This window comes from Stegostoma tigrinum, chromosome 6 (genome assembly GCF_030684315.1).
Source record: "Stegostoma tigrinum isolate sSteTig4 chromosome 6, sSteTig4.hap1, whole genome shotgun sequence".
NCBI classification, from domain to species: Eukaryota; Metazoa; Chordata; class Chondrichthyes; order Orectolobiformes; family Stegostomatidae; genus Stegostoma; species Stegostoma tigrinum.
Window position 1 is genome coordinate 61088526 of NC_081359.1, and position 19523 is coordinate 61108048.

Consider the following 19523-nt stretch of genomic DNA (forward strand, 5'->3'; position numbering starts at 1 on the left):
TCCTTTAAGAGAAGTTTGACAAATGAAGAAGATAGATAAAGGGGAGCCAGCAGCAATATGTATTTTATTTTCCAAAGCTTATTTGATGTGCCGCATTAACTATGTTATGATCCCGGCTGATGATCTTACAGGACAACTCAGATCTCTGCGTGAAGCCTAGCTTAGTGGAGTTTAGTTTTGCAGTGTTTACCATGATGGTTAGTCACTTGACATATTGGCACAAAATAACAAAATTTGTTTCAATTGCGAACCCAAATTTATTATCCAAAGAGGGGGGGGACATAAAGCAGAGGCAATATTATATTGATATAAGAGAGAGAAAAATAAAAAGTATAAAAAATCTTAAACAGCAAAACCACATCTCATCCCTCTTACCCAGCAATGTCATTTTATCCCTATACCCTCTGGAATTTAGAAGAATAAGGGGAGATCAAATTGAAGTATTCAAGATGGATAAAATGTATAGATAAAGTAGATGTGGAGCTGATGCTTCCTCTTATGGGGAATTCTAGGACAAGAGGTCATAGTCTTAGGATAAGGGGTAGCAAATTTAAAACAGATTTGAGGAGAAACTACTTCTCCCAAAAGGGTTGTGAATCTGTGGAACTCACTACCCCAAAGTGCGGTGCGATAAATTTAAGGAGTAATGAGCTGAAGGGCTATGGAGAGAAGGGAGTGGAAAATGGGGGTGAGGAGCATATCAGCCATCTGTTACAGACACAGTGTGAGAGCATGGTTCCCAGTTTGACCTTAATGTCAGGGGTCTTAATTAGAACTCCAGATGCTGTCCAAAGAGTCTGCAAAATAACATGGTTAAAATGAACGGGTGAAAATTTGGCAGATGGATTCTAGCATGGCAGAACCTGAAATTGCCCATTTTGGTAGGAGAAACTGGAAAGCAAAATATTACTTAAAATGGAGTGAGACTGCAGAATGCTGTGGTACATAGAACGTGGAATGTTTTTTGTGTATGAATGACAAAAATTCCATATCTAGATACAACAAGTAATTCAGAAGTAAAATGAAATATTGGCCTTTATTGACCGGGGAGCTAGAATTTAAAAATAGCAAAAACTTGCCATACCCGTGTACGGACACAATACAATATGGAGCTGGAGGAACACAGCAGGCCATGCAGCATTAGAGAAGCAGGAACGTTGACATTTCAGGTCTTCAGATATCTGCTGGGCTAGCTGCTGAAATCTGAAGAAGGGTCCCGACCTGAAACGCCAACTTTCCTGCTCCTCTGATGCTGCCTGGCCTGCTGTGTTCCTCCAGCATCTGCCGTTGTTGCTGTCTCTACACCTGTACACAGACTGTCAGTGTGTCTGCATTCAGATTTCTGCATGCTGTTTTGGCCTCAATTTATAAAGGGGCAAAATTGCCAGTCAAAGAATGCTTCCCTAAATTGATTCCTGGGGTGAAAACATTGCCTAATGTGGAAAGTTTGACAGGCTGGACCTATACCTATTGGAATGTGGGAAAATGAAACTAAATATTATTGAAACACACATGATTCTGAGGAGACTCAAAGGCAGATGCTGAAAGAATGTTTTCAATTGTGTGTGAATAAAGGGTCTCTCACTGGAGCCATCGGAAAATTATAACACAAGAGGCCATTTAACTCATCATGTATGCACTGGCTGGTGAAAAAATACATGCTGCCCATTCTAGCCTCACCTTCCAGCTCTATAGTCTTGCAGATTCCATCACTTCAGGTTCAGATTATGATCTAAATGAGTTGAGGGTTTTTACCTCACCTAATAAATCAGGGCTATCACTAAACAACAACCTATTTAAATCTTTTTAAAATATATTCAGTGAATTTGCCTTCACAGCCTTCTGTGGAAGAGAATTCTACAGATTCCCATTGCCCTCTGAGTGAAAAGATTTCTCCTCCTTGCAGACTGATATGGCCTACCACATATCCTAAGACTGAAAGCAACAAATGCTGGAGATCACAGTATGTCAGACAGCGTCCATGGAGAGAAAGCAAGCTAACGGTTCAAGTCTAGATGTCTCTTCATCAGACTGTTGCTCAAGTCATCTAAACTTGAAATGTTAGCTTACTCTCTCTTCATGGATGCTGTCTGACCTTCTGTGAACTCCAGCATTTGTTGTTTTCAGCACAGATTCCAGCATCTGCTGCAATTTGCTCCCAAATCCTGAGACCGTGACCACTTTGTTTTGAACCACTTAACCAAGGGAACATCATCTTTGGATACAATGTTTCCAACCCTATCAGAACTTTGTGTTTCAATTGAACCTCAGAATGATTGTTATATTATCATCAGAATTCTGACGAAGGGTCACTGGACCCAGAACATTCACTCTGATTTCTCTCCACAGGGATGCTGTCCGGCCTACTGAGCTTTCCCAGCAATTTCTGTTTTTGTTTGATTTCCAGCATCTGCGGTTCTTTCAGTTTTCACACTTATCCACGTTTGTCCACTGATGCAACTTGTCGAAATCATTCTGTATCATCTCAGTATTATTCTCACCCCTCTCAATCTCACTGAGTTTTCCCTCGCTGTCTCTCCCTCAAGCTTGCTTAGTCTCTGGCATCCTTTCATTCTCTCTCAGTGGTCTCACTTCAACCACATCCAAATCAACCCAATGTTCAAATATGTAGTTGTTTGCAAAGCTTAAACATCCAAGCAATTCCACTCAGTAACTGGCTTCAGAGTGAAGAGTATTATGCTATATTTGCATTTGAGTTCATAAATCTTCATTTCTATTGACTGTGGGAGTCACTCATAAGTGTCTGGCTGTACTTGGTTGTAAATGTATTTACCAAACTAGTATGATCATTTACAATCTCAGTAATTTGGAACAAATTATAATAGTAACAGGACAGATTATGTTTCATATATTTTGTTTGTAACCAAGAATTGTTTATGAATTATTTAAATAAATCCAAGGACTTGCATAGATTAAGGAAAAGTAAGAAATGTGGAAAGACAAAGTGGAAGTGTCATTAGTAGCTTCCCGCCCTTCATCTGCAGCAATTTTCCCACCATTCACTTTGATTGTTCAACGGGAAAGGCCACCTGCAATCCCAATATCGTGGCCTGTATATGATCATTCCATCCAAATCGTTGATTCTAAATTCCTTCAGGGAACGGATGTTGTTTACCAGTGTTATCCATATTTCCAAAACAACCTTCTTACTAAAGGGTTTTTCAGAGGTAGAATATATTTATTTGTACCATTAAATTAGTGTTAATAAATGCGAATTAAACAATGTTTCATGTTCCATACATTTTAAGATGGTTGCATTTATGGACAATAAACATGGAAGATACTTAATTATTGTAGTCAGCCTTTGTCTTATTTCCATTGAATACCCAGTATCAGGGTTAGTTTTATATCTATCAGAAAAAGAACACACACCAAATAGAGTTGTGTATAATTTCAGAGTGTGATTTTTATTTATCATTGTATGTTTTTGTGGGAAAAAAATCATAATTCAGCTGCAAATGGGTTTGTATTTGAACCGGTAACATAATTTACAGGTATAAATTTACTTATTTATTATCAGATCAAGTGTGTAATGATGCCTGCTCTTGCATTTTATTTCCTTGCAGTCATTTACAGACATGTTGCACAGGCCATTATTGGTAGACCTCACAGTGGAGGAAGGGCAGAGGCTAAAAGTGATCTATGGCTCCAGTGCTGGCTTCCATGCTGTTGATGTGGACTCGGGAACTGTCTATGACATTTATCTGCCAACACATGTAAGATTATATTCTTCATCTTTCTACAAAATAAATCTTAAAATAAACTTTTTGAAATGATTTATGATTATGGTGTTGAAATGCTTCATAAAGTTTATGAAACATTTGTTTGGTTTCAGATTATGCACTAATATTCAAAATTTAGTTTCAGTTGAGACAAATCTGAAGTTGTCAAAATGACTAATTATTCTGTCCTACAATTGGAAGTTAGTAAAAGCTATAAACGTATATCCTCTTGGTACAAACTTCACAATTCTGAATGTTATATATGTTATTATTCTGGAAACGTAAATCAAAATGGTGGAAATAGGATTTCTTACTGTAAAACAAAATTTCAACATTATTTATCTTGCAATTCAGATTTGGATCAAAATGTGTTTCTTGGAAACTCAGTAACAGAAAGCAAGATTGAGGCTGTAATGACTGAGTCTTTGATGCAGTAGTGTAAATTAATTTCCGAACTTGTGTAACTTATCTGTCAACATTGCAAGTGTTTGCATTGTGAATTATTGTTGAACTGACCTGAAATTTACACAAGATTTAGAGTTCGAGTTATGTGTTTCTCATTACAAGGTATGGTTACATTACAAGGTTCCAAGGTATCCATAAAGCTGATGCATTTTTACGACAGCCAATCTTTAGCCCATCACTGCTTCTTTGTAGATGTACATTAAATGCCACCAGCAAACGATGTGTGTAGATGAAGGGAATGTGTTGTATCTGTTTTAAGCCATTAACAGACTTAGTATGGAAGTGAGGATATGCAGTCTTGGATGGGCTGTACCTGTGTATACAGAGTGATGACCAAAGGACTGAAAGAAATAAGGATAAGTGGATATTTTCATTGTACTAGAAAGGTTGATTGTGTGTGCTAGTATCTGTGCTGTTAGTTAATTTGTTTTTTAAATGATTTGGAGTTCGACATGCAGGAATACTATTAAAGTTTCCTAATGTCTAATCAGAGGAACAACAAGTGGGTAACAATTTAAAACACTGTAGAATGAATAGAATGTCTTTGATAACATAGAAGTATAGACTGGAGTCCCAGTGCAAAAGCTTACCTCGAGTGTCGGTGCCTTCTATTTCTGGTTGAGCAGCAGCGCGAGCGGGAGCTTGGAGCAGGGGCCTGTCGGGAAGCCGATGAGTCACTGTTTTTGAATCTATAAATAGCTTACCTCGTGAATAGGCGGAGGGACGCTGAGCAGGAGCGGACACAGGACTGGTGAGTAAGTGAGGTAATATCTTTGTGTGGTTGCGTTACCCGAAACACTACTCGGGTAGTGTCTCCCACCCATCCTCCTCCTCTAACCAAAAAAAAGTTCTGTGTGCCTGATTGGTAAGGTAACAAGTTTATTTTTTATTCTTTATTTTTTAACAGTGTTGGGAATTTAGAATAATGGGAATGGAGGTCAGGACAGTTGAATGTTCCTCCGGCAGAATGTGGGAGGTAAGGGTCACCACTAGTGTCCCTGCTGACTACATCTGCGGGAAGTGCACCCAACTCCAGCTCCTTGAAAACCACTTTAGGGAACTGGAGCTGGAGCTGGATGAACTTCGGATCATTCGGGAGGCAGAGGGGGTTATTGAGAGGAGTTACAGGGAGGTAGTCACACCTCAAGTACAAGAAAAAGGCAGATGGGTTACGGTCAGGGGACGGAAAGGGAACCGGCAGGCAGTGCAGGGATCCCCTGTGGCCATTCCCCTCAACAATAGGTATACCGTTTTGGATACTGTTGGGGGTGGGGGGGACTTACCAGGGGAAAGCAGTGGGGCACAGGTCTCTGGCACAGAGTCTGTCCCTGCTGCTCAGAAGGGAAGGGGGAAGAGGAGCAGAGCAGTAGTCATTGGGGACTCCATAGTTAGGGGGACAGATAGGAGGTTCTGTGGGGACGAGAGAGACTCACAGTTGGTGTGTTGCTTCCCAGGTGCCAGGGTGCGTGATGTCTCTGATAGTGTTTTTGGGATCCTTAAGGGGGAGGGGGAGCAGCCCCAAGTCGTGGTCCACATTGGCACCAATGACACAGGTAGGAAGAGAGACGGGGATTTAAGGCAGAAATTCAGGGAGCTAGGATGGAAGCTGAGAGCTAGGACGAACAGAGTTGTTGTCTCTGGTTTGTTGCCTGTGCCACTTGCTAGTGAGGCGAGGAATAGGGAGAGAGAGGAGTTAAACACGTGGCTAGAGGATGGAGCAGGAGGGAGGGTTTTGGATTCTTGGATAATTGGGGCTCTTTCTGGGGTAGGTGGGACCTCTACAAGCAAGATGGTCTTCACCTGAACCAGAGGGGTACTGATATCCTGGAGGGGAAATTTGCAAAGGCTATTTGGGTGGGTCTAAACTAATTCAGCAGGGGGATGGGCACCAAAATTGTAGATCGAGTATAGAAAAGGTTGAGAGTAGGGTGGTCCGAAATAAAGTTTCAGGGATGCAAGATGGCACCGGCAAGCAAGAAGTTGGTTTGAAGTGTGTCTACTTCAATGGCAGGAGTGTCCGGAATAAGGTGGGTGAACTTGCAGCATGGGTTAGTACCTGGGACTTCGATGTTGTGGCCATTTCGGAGACATGGATAGAGCAGGGACAGGAATGGTTGTTGCAGGTTCTGGGATTTAGATGTTTCAGTAAGAACAGAGAAGATGGTAAAAGGGGAGGTAGGTGTGGCGTTGTTGGTCAAGGACAGTATTACAGTTGCAGAAAGGATGTTTGGGGACTCGTCAACTGAGGTAGTATGGGCTGAGGTTAGAAACAGGAAAGGAGAGGTCACCCTGTTGGGAGTTTTCTATAGGCCTCCGAATAGTTCCAGAGATGTAGAGGAAAGGATAGCAAAGATGATTCTCGATAGGAGTGAGAGACAGGGTAGTTGTCAAGGGGGGCTTCAACTTTCCAAATATTGACTGGGAACACTATAGTTCGAGTACTATAGATGGGTCAGTTTTTGTCCAGTATGTGCAGGAGGGCTTCCTGACACAGTACGTAGATAGGCCAACAAGGGGCGAAGCCACATTAGATTTGGTACTGGGTAATGAGCCTGTCCAGGTGTTAGATTTGGAAGTAGGTGAGCACTTTGGTGATAGCGATCACAATTCTGTTATGTTTACTTTAGTGATGGAAAGGGATAGGTGTATACCACTGGGCAAGAGTTATAGCTGGGGGAAAGGCAATTACAATGAGATTAGGCAAGATTTAGGGAGCATAGGATGGGGAAGGAAGCTGCAGGGGATGGGCACATTAGAAATGTGGAGCTTATTCAAGGAAAAGCTCCTGTGTGTCCTAGATAAGAATGTACCTGTCAGGCAGGGAGGAAGCTGTAGAGTGCGGGAGCTGTGGTTTACGAAGGAAGTGGAATCTCAGGTCAAGAGGAAGAAGGCGGCTTACGTTAGGATGAGATGTGAAGGCTCAGTTAGGGCACTTGAGGGCTACGAGGTAGCCAGGAAAGACCTAAAGAGAGAGCTCAGAAGAGCCAGGAGGAGACATGAGAAGTTGTTGGCAGATAGGATCAGGGTAAACCCTAAGGCTTTCTTATAGGTATTTAAGGAATAAAAGAATGACGAAAGTAAGATTAGGCCCAATCAAGGATAGTAGTGGTAAGTTGTGTGTGGAGTCAGATGAGATGGGGGAAGCGCTAAATGAATATTTTTCAACAGTATTCACTCTAGAAAACGACAATGTTGTCGAGGAGAATACCGAGATACAGGCTGCTAGACTAGGTGTGATTGAGGTTCACAAGGAAGAGGTATTAGAAATCCTACAGAGTGTGAAGATAGATAAGTCCCCTGGGCCGGATGGGATTTATCCTAGGATCCTCTGGGAAGCCAGGGAGGAGATTGCCGAGCCTTTGGCATTGATCTTTAACTCGTCATTGTCTACAGGAATAGTGCCAGATGACTGGAGGATAGCAAATGTGGTTCCCCTGTTCAAGAAGGGGAGTAGAGACAGCCCTGGTAATTATAGACCAGTGAGTCTTACCTCAGTTGTTGGTAAAGTGTTGGAAAAGGTTATAAGGGATAGGATTTATAATCATCTAGAAAAGAATAAATTGATTAGGGATAGTCAGCACGGTTTTGAGAAGGGAAGGTCGTGCCTCACAAACCTTATTGAGTTCTTTGAGAAGGTGACCAAACAGGTAGATGAGAGTAAACCAGTTGATGTGGTGTGTATGGATTTCAGCAAGGCGTTCGATAAGGTTCCCCACAGTATGCTATTAGCGAGTTTTGAGAAGATTTGTAGCTCAGGCTGAGGTTCTGGATGTGAGTTTGCTCGCTGAGCTGGAAGGTTAGTTTTCAGACGTGTCGTCACCATTCTAGGTAACATCATCAGTGAGCCTCCGATGAAGCGCTGGTGTTATGACCATCCTCTGAGAAAAAGAACAGGAAATGACATCACCAACCCAAGGAAACCTAAACAGATAAATAGAAAGCGGGACATAACACCAGCGCTTCATCGGAGGCTCACTGATGATGTTACCTAGAATGGTGACGAAACGTCTGAAAACTAACCTTCCAGCTCAGCGAGCAAACTCACATCCAGTAGGCTATTGTACAAAATGTGGAGGAATGGAATTGTGGGAGATATAGCAGTTTTGATCGGATATTGGCTTGCTGAAAGAAGACGGAAGGTGGTAGTTGATGGGAAATGTTCATCCTGGAGACCAGTTACTAGTGGTATACCGCAAGGGTCGGTGTTGGGTTCACGGCTGTTTGTCATTTTTATAAATGACTTGGATGAGGGCGTAGAAGGATGGGTTAGTAAATTTGCACATGACACTAAGTTCGGTGGAGTTGTGGACAGTGACAAAGGACACTACAGGTTGCAGAGAGACACAGATAAGCTGCAGAGCTGGGCTAAGAGGTGGCAAATGGAGTTTAATACAGACAAGTGTGAGGTGATGCACTTTGGTAGGAGTAACCGGAAGGCAAAGTACAGGGCTAATGGTAAGATTCTTAGTAGTGTAGATGAGCAGAGAGATCTCGGTGTCCATGTACACAGATCCTTGAAAGTTGCCACCCAGGTTGACAGGGCTGTTAAGAAGGCATACAGTGTTTTAGTTTATACTAATAGAGGGATCGAGTTCCAGAACCAAGAGGTTATGGTGAAGCTGTACAAAACTCTGGTGCGGCCGCACTTGGAGTATTGTGTACAGTTCTGGTCACCGCATTATAAGAAGGATGTGGAAGCTTTGGAAAGGGTGCAGAGGAGATTTACTAGGATGTTGCCTGGTATGGAGGGAAGGTCTTACGAGGAAAGGCTGAGGGACTGGAGGCTGTTTTCATTAGAGAGAAGAAGGTTGAGAGGTGACTTAATTGAAACATATAAAATAATCAGAGGGTTAGATCAGGTGGATAGGGAGAGCCTTTTTCCTAGGATGGTGACTGCGAGCACGAGGGGGCATAGCTTTAAATTGAGGGGTGAAAGATATAGGACAGATGTCAGAGGTAGTTTCTTTACTCAGAGTAGTAAGGGTATGGAACCCAGCTTTGCCTGCAACGGTAGTAGATTCGCCAACTTTAGGTACATTTAAGTCGTCATTGGATAAGCATATGGACGTACATGGAATAGTGTAGGTTGGATGGTCTTGAGATCGGTATGACAGGTCGGCACAACATCGAGGGCCGAAGGGCCTGTACTGTGCTGTAATGTTCTATGTGCAGAGAAACTTAAATCAATATGTGATGAGGAGAAAGGGTAGCATAAGTATACCTTAAATTAACTGTAGGGGGATGAAAATCTTGTCATTTAAGAACAGATTTTTATAAGTGGGAGTGCATTAAATAGACACCTGTTCGTGAACTGTTCAATCAGTTGCTGAAGCTGCTGTAGGCTATTAAGATTGGTTCTACGGTAAATGTGGGGAAGAAGGATCTAGTTTAAGCTTCTTGTTTGTTTTTGAGTTTTTGAGACTAAAGCGGATGCTGTTTTTGTTTTGTTTTGGCAGATCCAAAGCAGCATCCAACCACATGCGATTATCATACTTCCAAACACAGATGGAATGGAATTATTGGTCTGCTATGAGGATGAAGGAGTCTATGTTAACACGTATGGACGAATTACTAAGGATGTGGTTCTACAATGGGGAGAGATGCCTACTTCTGTTGGTATGTAGATAATAAATCATTACAAATTGATGCCTGAGATCACATGGACATACTGCCTTCTGAGAAGAACATTTAAAAATAATAACTTATTCTTTTGACCTTTAGTATTTTTAATTTTGGCACTTTGTTGACCAATATCATATTTAAAAGTCCGTTTCTGTAATGCCGCCTTTGTTATCATGTTGCTTTAACACTCTTAAAATGTAGAGACTGAGAGATGTATGCCCGTGCAGCTTTTGAAAACTGGCCTCCTTTGCTTCATGATCCCAGACCTCTGTTGCTGCCATTTTGTAATACCTTCCACTGAGAGGCTAAAGGGCATGTTGCAGGATTATGTCATCTCTTTTCAAGTTATAACTTAAATGGCCCAGCTCAATGTTATCATAAATCGTAGCTATGGACAGGTATACTTGTCATTCTGTAGTATTGTTAAAGCATATCACTCATTAATATATATCTTAGATTTTTTTTTAAGAAGTGCAAGTTCCTAAAATTTCCGTCATTTAGGCTAATCATCTTCACTGTTTGTAAATCAGGGTTAAGTTGTTGCTGAAAGAAAACAGAACTGAGTGTGTTGGAAATTTAAAACAAAAACAAATTGCTGGAGAAACTCTGTGTAGAAGAAGAACGTGAAATGTTAAATGTTAATTGCTTTCTCTGCATGGATGCTGCCAGACCTGCTGAGTTTCTCCAGAAATTTCTCTTTTTGCATTACATTGCTGTTGGGTCACATTGTAGATAAATGGAGGAGCCTAACATTGTCCAACTTATTTTTTCAAAATGATCTAATATCAAAACCCTTACAAGGTACGTATATTTTTCACCAAACTCATCAGGGATACCAATAGCACAGTTGTATTTGGAAAACATTTTTGCAAACATTTATGATAGACTATATCAATAACTCTTTAGCATTTTTTTCAAATCTTAGTATAGAAATTTCTCACGCTTTTCTCTCCCTCCTTATGTCATTGATGCCTGTCTGGAGTGTCTTGTTGTTTTAATTGTAACTAGACTTTTTGACCATAGGGTTGGAGTTTGTGTTCCTTTGCTATGGTGTTGATAAATTTACTGAGCCATTAAGAAAACTGGTTATTATATTCCTGTTGAAAATTTTGGATATATGTTACATCTCCAAACTGCCTCCCAGCTTCCAAAACCAGAGCTCCCAAATGACTACTACAAATTGTGGCAACCACTAAATAGCAATGACGTCAGAGATTCATTCACATTTGTAGGAGTATTGATCAGAATTTTTAAAACTCATAACAACAAACAATTCTTTAAATTGAAAACTGGATATAGTTTCTTTCTTTCTTTCTTTCTCGAAAATGAAGTTATATGTTGAAAAGTTTGTACTGTTTTATCTTTGACCCCTTACTTGCCCCAACCAGGAGAGCAAGATGGACTGCGGCTGAATAATTCATAATCATTAATATTTCTGTGTTAGTTGTCATAATAGAAAGATCTTTGATACTGAACAAGGCTTAGTCATTCATCATCCCCTGAGGGAATGACTATTTTGCTGTTCACCTGCTAATGGAGTTCAAAGCAAATTCATTAACTTGTTGAAAGAGCAAAGATGGTTGAAATTGAGTCAGGAATATGAGCTTATGAATCTCTTGTATTTAGAGTCCAGCATTCTATAAACTATATAGTGCACTAGCCAAGTCTAAATTCAAACATTTCCACTGATAAGTAATGCTGCCATGTAATGACTGCTGCGCACTGCAGTTTTACGTTACGTTATAACTGCATGTCTGGGTCAAGCCATACCTTGATACAAACCTTTGGCATCATTAAAGAAAGCGATTACTGGGAGTGATTAAAATAACATCAGGATATCATGATATTTCTAAAGAAAGATGTATTATTCACAGAAAGGAAATGAGAGGGCAGTTGGAAAATAAAACCATTTGGAGACAAGCTCTTATTATGTTTAGTTCACACTTTTCTTGCTAATCCATATTTCTAATGAACTTCTAGTACTGCTTACAGTAGAGGTGAATCCAGCTTTGTATTTATTACTAATGTCCAGAGATTTTTATTCTGAAATTCTAATACATTTTTCCTTTGTTTTTAAACTCAGCCTATATTCGATCTAATCAGATTATGGGTTGGGGAGAAAAAGCCATTGAAATCCGATCTGTAGAGACTGGACACTTGGATGGTGTATTTATGCACAAAAGAGCACAGCGACTAAAGTTCCTTTGTGAAAGAAATGATAAGGTATGTGTTTTTGTGCGTTTTGTTTTAGCATGTTCACGTAAAGGCATCTAACGTGTTTGAGTTTAATCAGATATAATCCCTCCCTGTGCTGAGAAAATGTGTCACATATTCAATTTTCTCTTAAAAGGTCTTCTTTGCTTCAGTCCGTTCTGGTGGAAGCAGCCAGGTTTACTTCATGACTCTTGGCAGGAGTTCTCTCCTCAGCTGGTAGGAAAGCTAATTATGCACCAAGAGCAATGGAAGTCTTCAGAAGATCTTGGAAACCTTGAATTAACTAACAACTGGAGAACAAACTGCACTGATGCAACGCATTGCCTAAACCTGTCACTGAAATTGTGATCTGTAAAAAGGAAACAATGCTACTGGTGCTGTTAGAATTTTACTGTCAGGTGACAGCCAGTCTAGAGTAGAAGAAAAACACCTCATCTCAATTATACATCCCTTAATTTAAGATGACTATGTATTGCTTGAAAAAAGTGCCCTAAGAACACAGGCGGTTGGTTCGAAAGCGGTTGGACAAGTAGGGAAGTGGAAACGGTGATATGCTGACAGTAGAGAAATGTGTAGCATGGGAAGGGGGATTTTTTTTAAATGTGTATCATTCTAAGTGACTTTTCTTTTGTAAGGTAACAGCGTGTTAAGGAGAAGGAAAATGCAAGTTAGGAGTTTTTATTGAAATGTGAATGACAAAATGAAAGCAATTAATTGTGTTGGTCTTTGCAAGGGAAGGGTGTTTTGGTCATTTTCTGTATATCAGGTTTTGCTTGTGTTCTCCAAAACTTTTTTAAAAATCAATTGAAACTTGTGCGGAGGACAAGGTTTTAAGATTTGTATGGCTTTGTGGGGCAGACCAGAAACTTGATGTTTGGTTATGTTACAGTATTATAGATGCCTCTCTTCAAGATTTTACTTATTTGTAGCAGTAAAAAAAAAGCAGTTTATTAAATCCTGCACTCGTAAATCTCCCAAACTACTTATTAAAAAATTGTTTTGCCTACCTCATTTGTTTAAGAAAGGAAAAAAAGAGGTGGTTTAGTCATTTTAATATTATTTGTATTTGAAACTTGCGCATCTTTGTCTAATTTAAAGTTTATTGATACCAAATTTATGATTGAAATGTTTGTCTACTGTTGGTTAAATTGCAGCTTGTTTTAGCAGGCAAACAATGTGACTTCTTTTGTAATTGGAAAATGCCAGCTGAGTGCAGAAACTGACAGATCTGTGGTCAGCTGGTGAGGTTAGAAGCAGAAAATAGAGGCAAAAATCAACTGTTCTAAATGTGGTAGTCAGTGATCAACATGTAAATGTTATCTTCCACTTCCATGCAGAAAGTGACGACTGACTTTTTTTGTTACTCAGCCAGAATCAGAGTCAAGTAACAGTTTGAAAATAGTGTTACTAAGCTATTCTGTTGCATTAGATTCAAGTGTATAGGTAGTAGGGAGCAGGTGGTTGATTTAAGATACAATGCACTAAAACACTTAATTTCAAGAATGTAGTGAAACTGCTTATCAATACAATATTTCTTCCCTAATTTAGATCCAAAATTTCGCTGTGGAAAGATTTTTTTAATATTGCTGCAAACAGAATTTTATTTTACATATGTTAGACATTTACAAATATGTCTACAGTAATAATCTGTTGAACTGTCACTCAATTACTTGAGATACCTATAGTGTATAGTATACTATACTGGTGATGTAATAATGCACAATAGCATTATGTTGATCCTACAATATGTTAAACGTTTTTTTTGGTACTTTGTAGACAGCTGTCATATGCTGTTATGTGCACAGGATCTCAACACTTTACAGGGCTTAGTTCTCTCAGCGGAGACTATTCATTCTACAGTGAAACATTCTCAGTAGTGGTACAGTGAAATCAAAGATGTGCCATGAGAATTTTTCATACATTCATGTCACTGTGATATTTTTTCCTCTAGCAGCTCCTGGTCACTGAATAATTTTGCAATATTTGTCCTATATCATCTGTTAATAACAGTAAAAGTAATCATAGAAAATTCCGGACGTAAGTAGGTTTACCATAAGCAGAATGTTTATTGAATTTAACAAAAACACTTAAGTCCCGATAACAGTTAGGAGTAATCCTCTGTCTCAGCAGAGTCTCTGATTAGCGACTCCACCTGTGAGAAGTGCCACGGTGGTGTAACAGTATTACAAAACCACTACGTCTATATTTGAAGAATAATTTCAACTCCAGTTTTAATACTTCTAGGTTTAGTGGAAAATGCCTATAATTACTTTTGAGTTTTACTACTTTATTTTTAAGTCAAATAATGCTTGTTGTATGACTGCAGTGTCTCTATTTTATGCACGTTATGTTTGAAAAAATGTTTACAAAAATTCTTTTGTTACACTAATGTGCATCACATATTTATGTTTTTTTCTGAAATTGTTTGTTATAAGTTTTAGTTTTGTATTATGAGAACACGTGATGTTTATAACCCTGAACTCTGCTGATAACCAAGAAGCTGATGTAAAACAAAATTGAGGTGTTACTGTGTCTAGCTGCAAAGCAGATTGGGAAATATGGTTACAAGTAAACCTCTTCAAACAGTTTTCTGCTATGTGATCTAACTTATGTCTTCTGTGTATTATGGGAATTTCTGTATTTTCTCTGACGTTCATCTTTTCTTGAATAAAATCAACTAAATGCACATTGTGCATAACACAACACTGTTGTTTTGTGAAGCTTGTCCAATAAGCTTCAATCACTTTTATTTGCTTCTAGTCCCGGTGCATGTCCTGTGACCGAGAGGATTTGATCTGCTCCAGAACTGTATATACGGTTGTGTAAAATTATTCCCATCTCACCACCAGTACTTCACTTTGCACTTCCTGACATCTGCTTGGTCCCAACCCAACACAATATAGATGACATCAGAGGGCAAAGTTTTTGATTAGGAAGCATGTTTCTATTGGAAGGAATGAAGCTAACAACATCTGAGAAGTGACAGGACGTTAAGTTGACTTGCTTGATGCTTGCCTAACTGACACAACATGAGATCTTTTGCAATTGGTTTCCTGCTGGTATTGCTTGTTTTTGAACAGTACTTCCTTACATGTAGAGTTCCATAGGTAGTGTGCGGTGCAGGTCACAACTTATGATGAAATCTTTAATTTGTTGGGAAATAAACAGGATAGCAGGATAAGCTTCCATGCATCATTCATATCAGAACCAGAACGCAATCTTGACGTGTGCAACAAAGGTGTGCTAAGCTGTAAGTCTCACCATGTCCATCTTAGTGGCAACGCATAATAGCAACTAGTATAATTTGCTGTCCTGTAGAACAAATTTCAATGCAATGGATTATTTTTGAAAGCTCACCAGATACAAATCAATTCTGCCAAAAGTCAACTAAAAAAAAGCTTCTCGAGAGGCATATATGGATCTAATATTTGGTTTACAAGTTTGGTGTAATCACTTCAAATTTCCTTTTATCTCTAAGATCCTGTTTCGATGTGTTCCGTTGTCTTCTAAATCAGTTCATAGCTTTCAAATCATTTTCAATATTTTTTGACCCAGGCTACAGTACTGAAACAGACTGAATCAAAGTTATAACTATCATTCTCTGTAACTGTGACTCAGATCCATTTTCCTTCTTCACCTCAATCCTTTGTCTTACCATTTTCTTGCACTATTCGTCATTGTCCACTTTGGGGCAGCTACTGATATCTGGTTCTACTCTAATCTACCCATATGCCAAGAATATCTCAAGAATTACTTTATTTTCCATTCCAGACAGTTACACTGAGTTTCCCGTACACCTATACTAGTTCCCTTCTCCTCTCATCAACATTCTCCACTTGGCAGAGTCACAGAAGACACAGCAGACACAGCACAGAAAAGGTCCTTTCAACTCCATCGAGTCTGCACCAGTCAAAAGCAACCAACAATATGCTTGTCACAGTTTTCCAGCAATTAGCCTATAGCCTTGTCCGTCTTGGCATCATAAGTGCACATCTAAATTTTTCTTAAATGTTAAGAGGAATTCTGCTTCTGTCATCCTTACAGGCAGTGAGTTCCAGATTTCTACTACCATCTGAATGAGAAAATATTTCCTCACTTCCCCTCTAAACCTCCTGACTCTTGCCTTAAATCTATAGCCTCTTGTCATTAATCCCTCCACCAAGGGTAAAGGTTTTTTCCCATCTACCTTGTCTATGCCCCTCAATTTTATACATCTCACTTATGACCCTGTCAGTCTCCTATGCTCCATGGAAAACGAACCAAGTCTATCCAATCTGTGTTCATAACTAAAGCTGCCCAGCCCCAGGCAACATCCTGGTAAATCTCATCAGCACCCTATCCAGTGCAACCATATCCCTCCTATAAAGTGGAGTCAAGACCTGCATACAATACTGTCGATGTGATCTAACTAATCATCTGGTGGTAATGGGTCCAGCTTCCAAATATATGTTGACAGCCCCCACTTCTATTTTTTGACCTACTTGTCAAGTATTAAGTAGTTTCCACTATTTTCCTACTCATCAGCTATCATCACGGGAGGAACCAGATAGTTCATCAATCTGATGTCTTGTTTGACCTCAATTAGATTCTAATTCCATCCCCTCTCCGTTGTAATGATTATCTATTCTATTTACATAAAAGCCCACCATTGGTTCTGAAACTCTCATCACTATCAATGTCACCTCTGTTTGACTAATGCTTTTGTGCCCAACATCCCATTCTCCACACTTTTATAATGCACACCTTATCCAAAACTTTACCTTATCCCCTTATACGTCACTCCTGTCCTTGTTGAACTTGCTTTACTCCTGGCAGCCAAACCTATGTAGACAACATTTTCATCCTTCTGTTTAAAATATTATGGCCTTGATTTTTCCTATCTCTGTACCTCTTCCAACATTCACTCACCCTAATTTAGTATCCTTTGGAAATTTGGCCAAATTAGCTTCCTTTCAGCTTGTTACTAAACACACGTTATCTAGGTATTGGAATATTGTTTTTAATAGGAGCTTGCTAATTCTGATATTGGCTGTCTTTCTCCTGATCATTACAGTGCTGAGTATACTCAAAATGCATCTTCAGCTGTAAAACACTTTGGGACACATATAGGCCATGAAATAATATATCAATGCAAATTTATTTTCTGGATCAGGCTAATAGAGAGAGGTTAGAAATAATGAAGGCGTTATTAACTGGACCATGCTGTTATTCTGATAAATCAATTAATTTGCCTTTATTGATGTCAGAATAATTAATATGCAGTTCCTTGATTTCATTTGATAAGGAATTTTCCTTATCTTGTTTTGATGTAGATGTCTTACCCCATTCCTTTTATTTATTTTCCTGATATCTCCTGATGCATCAATGCATTTATCCAAAATTCCAAATTATGGTTTATTCTGAATGCATTTCAATGCTTGGTTGTCCGATTTGTTACGAGTTTTAAGGTTACCAGATGTTTTAGAGTTGAAATAAAAATGATTGTTGCGCCTCTTAGAAATTAAATAGCTAATCTCAGGATTGAAAAGATGCTAGAATTAACCGTTTCTTGGGGAAATAGAGATGAAAGTTATTTGCTGCATTCAATTCTCATCATTATTTCACTGGGAAGTACCAATCTGTTCGTGTTGGATATGTAATGGCCTTGTATCTGATGCTTTCCATAATCAAATAATTTGCTGACTGTGTCCAAACTCTCACCAGAAGAATGTTCGCATGAACAACATATCTAAGGCACCGCAGCAACAGCCAGGAGAGAGAGGACAGGATGGAAAATTGGGAATATTCTCAGGTTAATGATTAAATTGTGAATTTGTTTAGGTTTTCTTACCTTCTTGTTACTGAATTGAATGAGAAATGTATACTTCAAATATATGTAAATATTGTACAAATGTGTGTATTTCTAACCTTTAAAATACATATTATACTTTTTAGACAATGCAACCTGATTGAATTTTGCTTGTTTGTGTTGGCTTAGAAGCACTTTAATCCCTAATCAATATGCACCCTCCATGTTTGTTAAACAAAACTTAATTTTTCTGAAACTTTTTAACAATAGTGCCATACTTTTTAAAAGTTTAGCAAATGGAAATCTGGATCCTGTATTGAAATGCTGAAATTTAATCTCATGGGAAACTTTGGTGATGTCACTTTTGACAAGTATTGTAGTCTTTTGAAATAAAACTGTAAACCTTCACTTGAGTTTTGATGAAGAGGAGTCATGTTGGAATTGGAAGTTTAATTTTTTTTCTCTCTCCACAGGTGCTGCAAGATGTGCTGAGCTTTTCCAACAGTTTATTTTTGTTTTAAAGCTTCTCTTATTGGTTAAAATGTATTCTTGCCTTTGCTTCATCCATCATTTTTGGAAGTGAAAATTTCTTTTGGCTTTTTTGATTTGTGCTTTCAAGTGCTCTACAACTAATAAAGCAAGATGTGATTGCCGGGGTGCAGAGGGGATTTACCAGGATGTTGCCAGGGATGGAGTAGTTTAGCTGTGAGAAGAGGCTGGACAGCCTCTGTTCTGTTTAGAGCAGAGAAAGCTGAGGTGAAGTTGATAGAGGTATATAAGACTGTAGGCCATGGGCAGGGTGAGTAGAAAGTGATTGTTCACCTTTGCCTATGGATAAATGTTCAGGAGGCGTGATTTTAAGGTGAAATGCAAGCAATTTAGAGGGGAATTGAAGAAACAAACTTTTCACCTAGAGGGTAGTGCCCTGTCTGTGAGGTTGGTTGAGGCAGGAAATCTCAAGCTTGTACGTGGATGAGCACTTGAAATGTCAGAACATTCAAGTCTATGGGCCAAGTGCTGGAAAGTAGGATCAGTGTAATTAGGTTGGTGTAAACTCAATGGCCTGAAGGGCCTGTTCTGTGCTGTTCTATATGACCTGTCATCAGTGTGTGCACAGATTGCTTTTTGTAGCAATATTTCCTGTTTCCCCCCTCCCACCCACCTCAATGTGGTTTCTTTTCTGGCTTCCACGTGATTTCTTGCTGTGTCTCCATATGTCCTCAATTTGCTTTTATTTCTCTTGCATGTAATGTTCCTCATCAACATCATCTAAAATCACAGCTTTAGATTCCAGTGTTTGCTAAATGTCACTTAGCTAGACCTCATCAGCATCTCCCTTGACTTCTCCATTGTTGCCAACATATTGAACTGTTTAATTGACATACCTGACATGATGAGCAGAAGCACCCTCCAATTAAATTTTGTGACGACCAGCACTGTCTCCCATTCCTGCTCCAAATACAATTCTCTTGCTACAGACTCCATCCTTCTTCTGGATAACTACCTGCGTTACAAATCAGATATTCACAACCTTTGTGTTTTTTGATCTAAGATGAGCTTCTGATGACGTAGTGACACTGTCACTAAGATGGAGGTGGAAACACATCATCACTCTACTAATCATCTCTGTCTCAACTCATTTGCTGCTGAAACTGTCGTTTGTGTCTTTGTCATTGTGATCCCTGTGGAAA

At 39.3% G+C, this 19523-nt stretch overlaps 1 protein-coding gene across 5 annotated transcripts in view; it reads left to right on the top strand.

Moving 5' to 3' along the window:
* LOC125453113 (mitogen-activated protein kinase kinase kinase kinase 4) overlaps window positions 1-17935 on the top strand; it is a 272621-nt gene extending 254686 nt beyond the window's left edge. For all 5 annotated transcript variants that reach the window (XM_048532228.2, XM_059646599.1, XM_059646598.1 and 2 more), the window contains 4 exons: window positions 3588-3737; window positions 9665-9824; window positions 11914-12053; window positions 12181-17935. In XM_048532228.2, the coding sequence (XP_048388185.1) occupies window positions 3588-3737; window positions 9665-9824; window positions 11914-12053; window positions 12181-12264 (534 nt within the window). In that variant the 3' untranslated portion in view covers window positions 12265-17935. The remainder of the gene's footprint in view (window positions 1-3587; window positions 3738-9664; window positions 9825-11913; window positions 12054-12180) is intronic.
* The last annotated feature ends 1588 nt before the right edge of the window (window positions 17936-19523 follow it).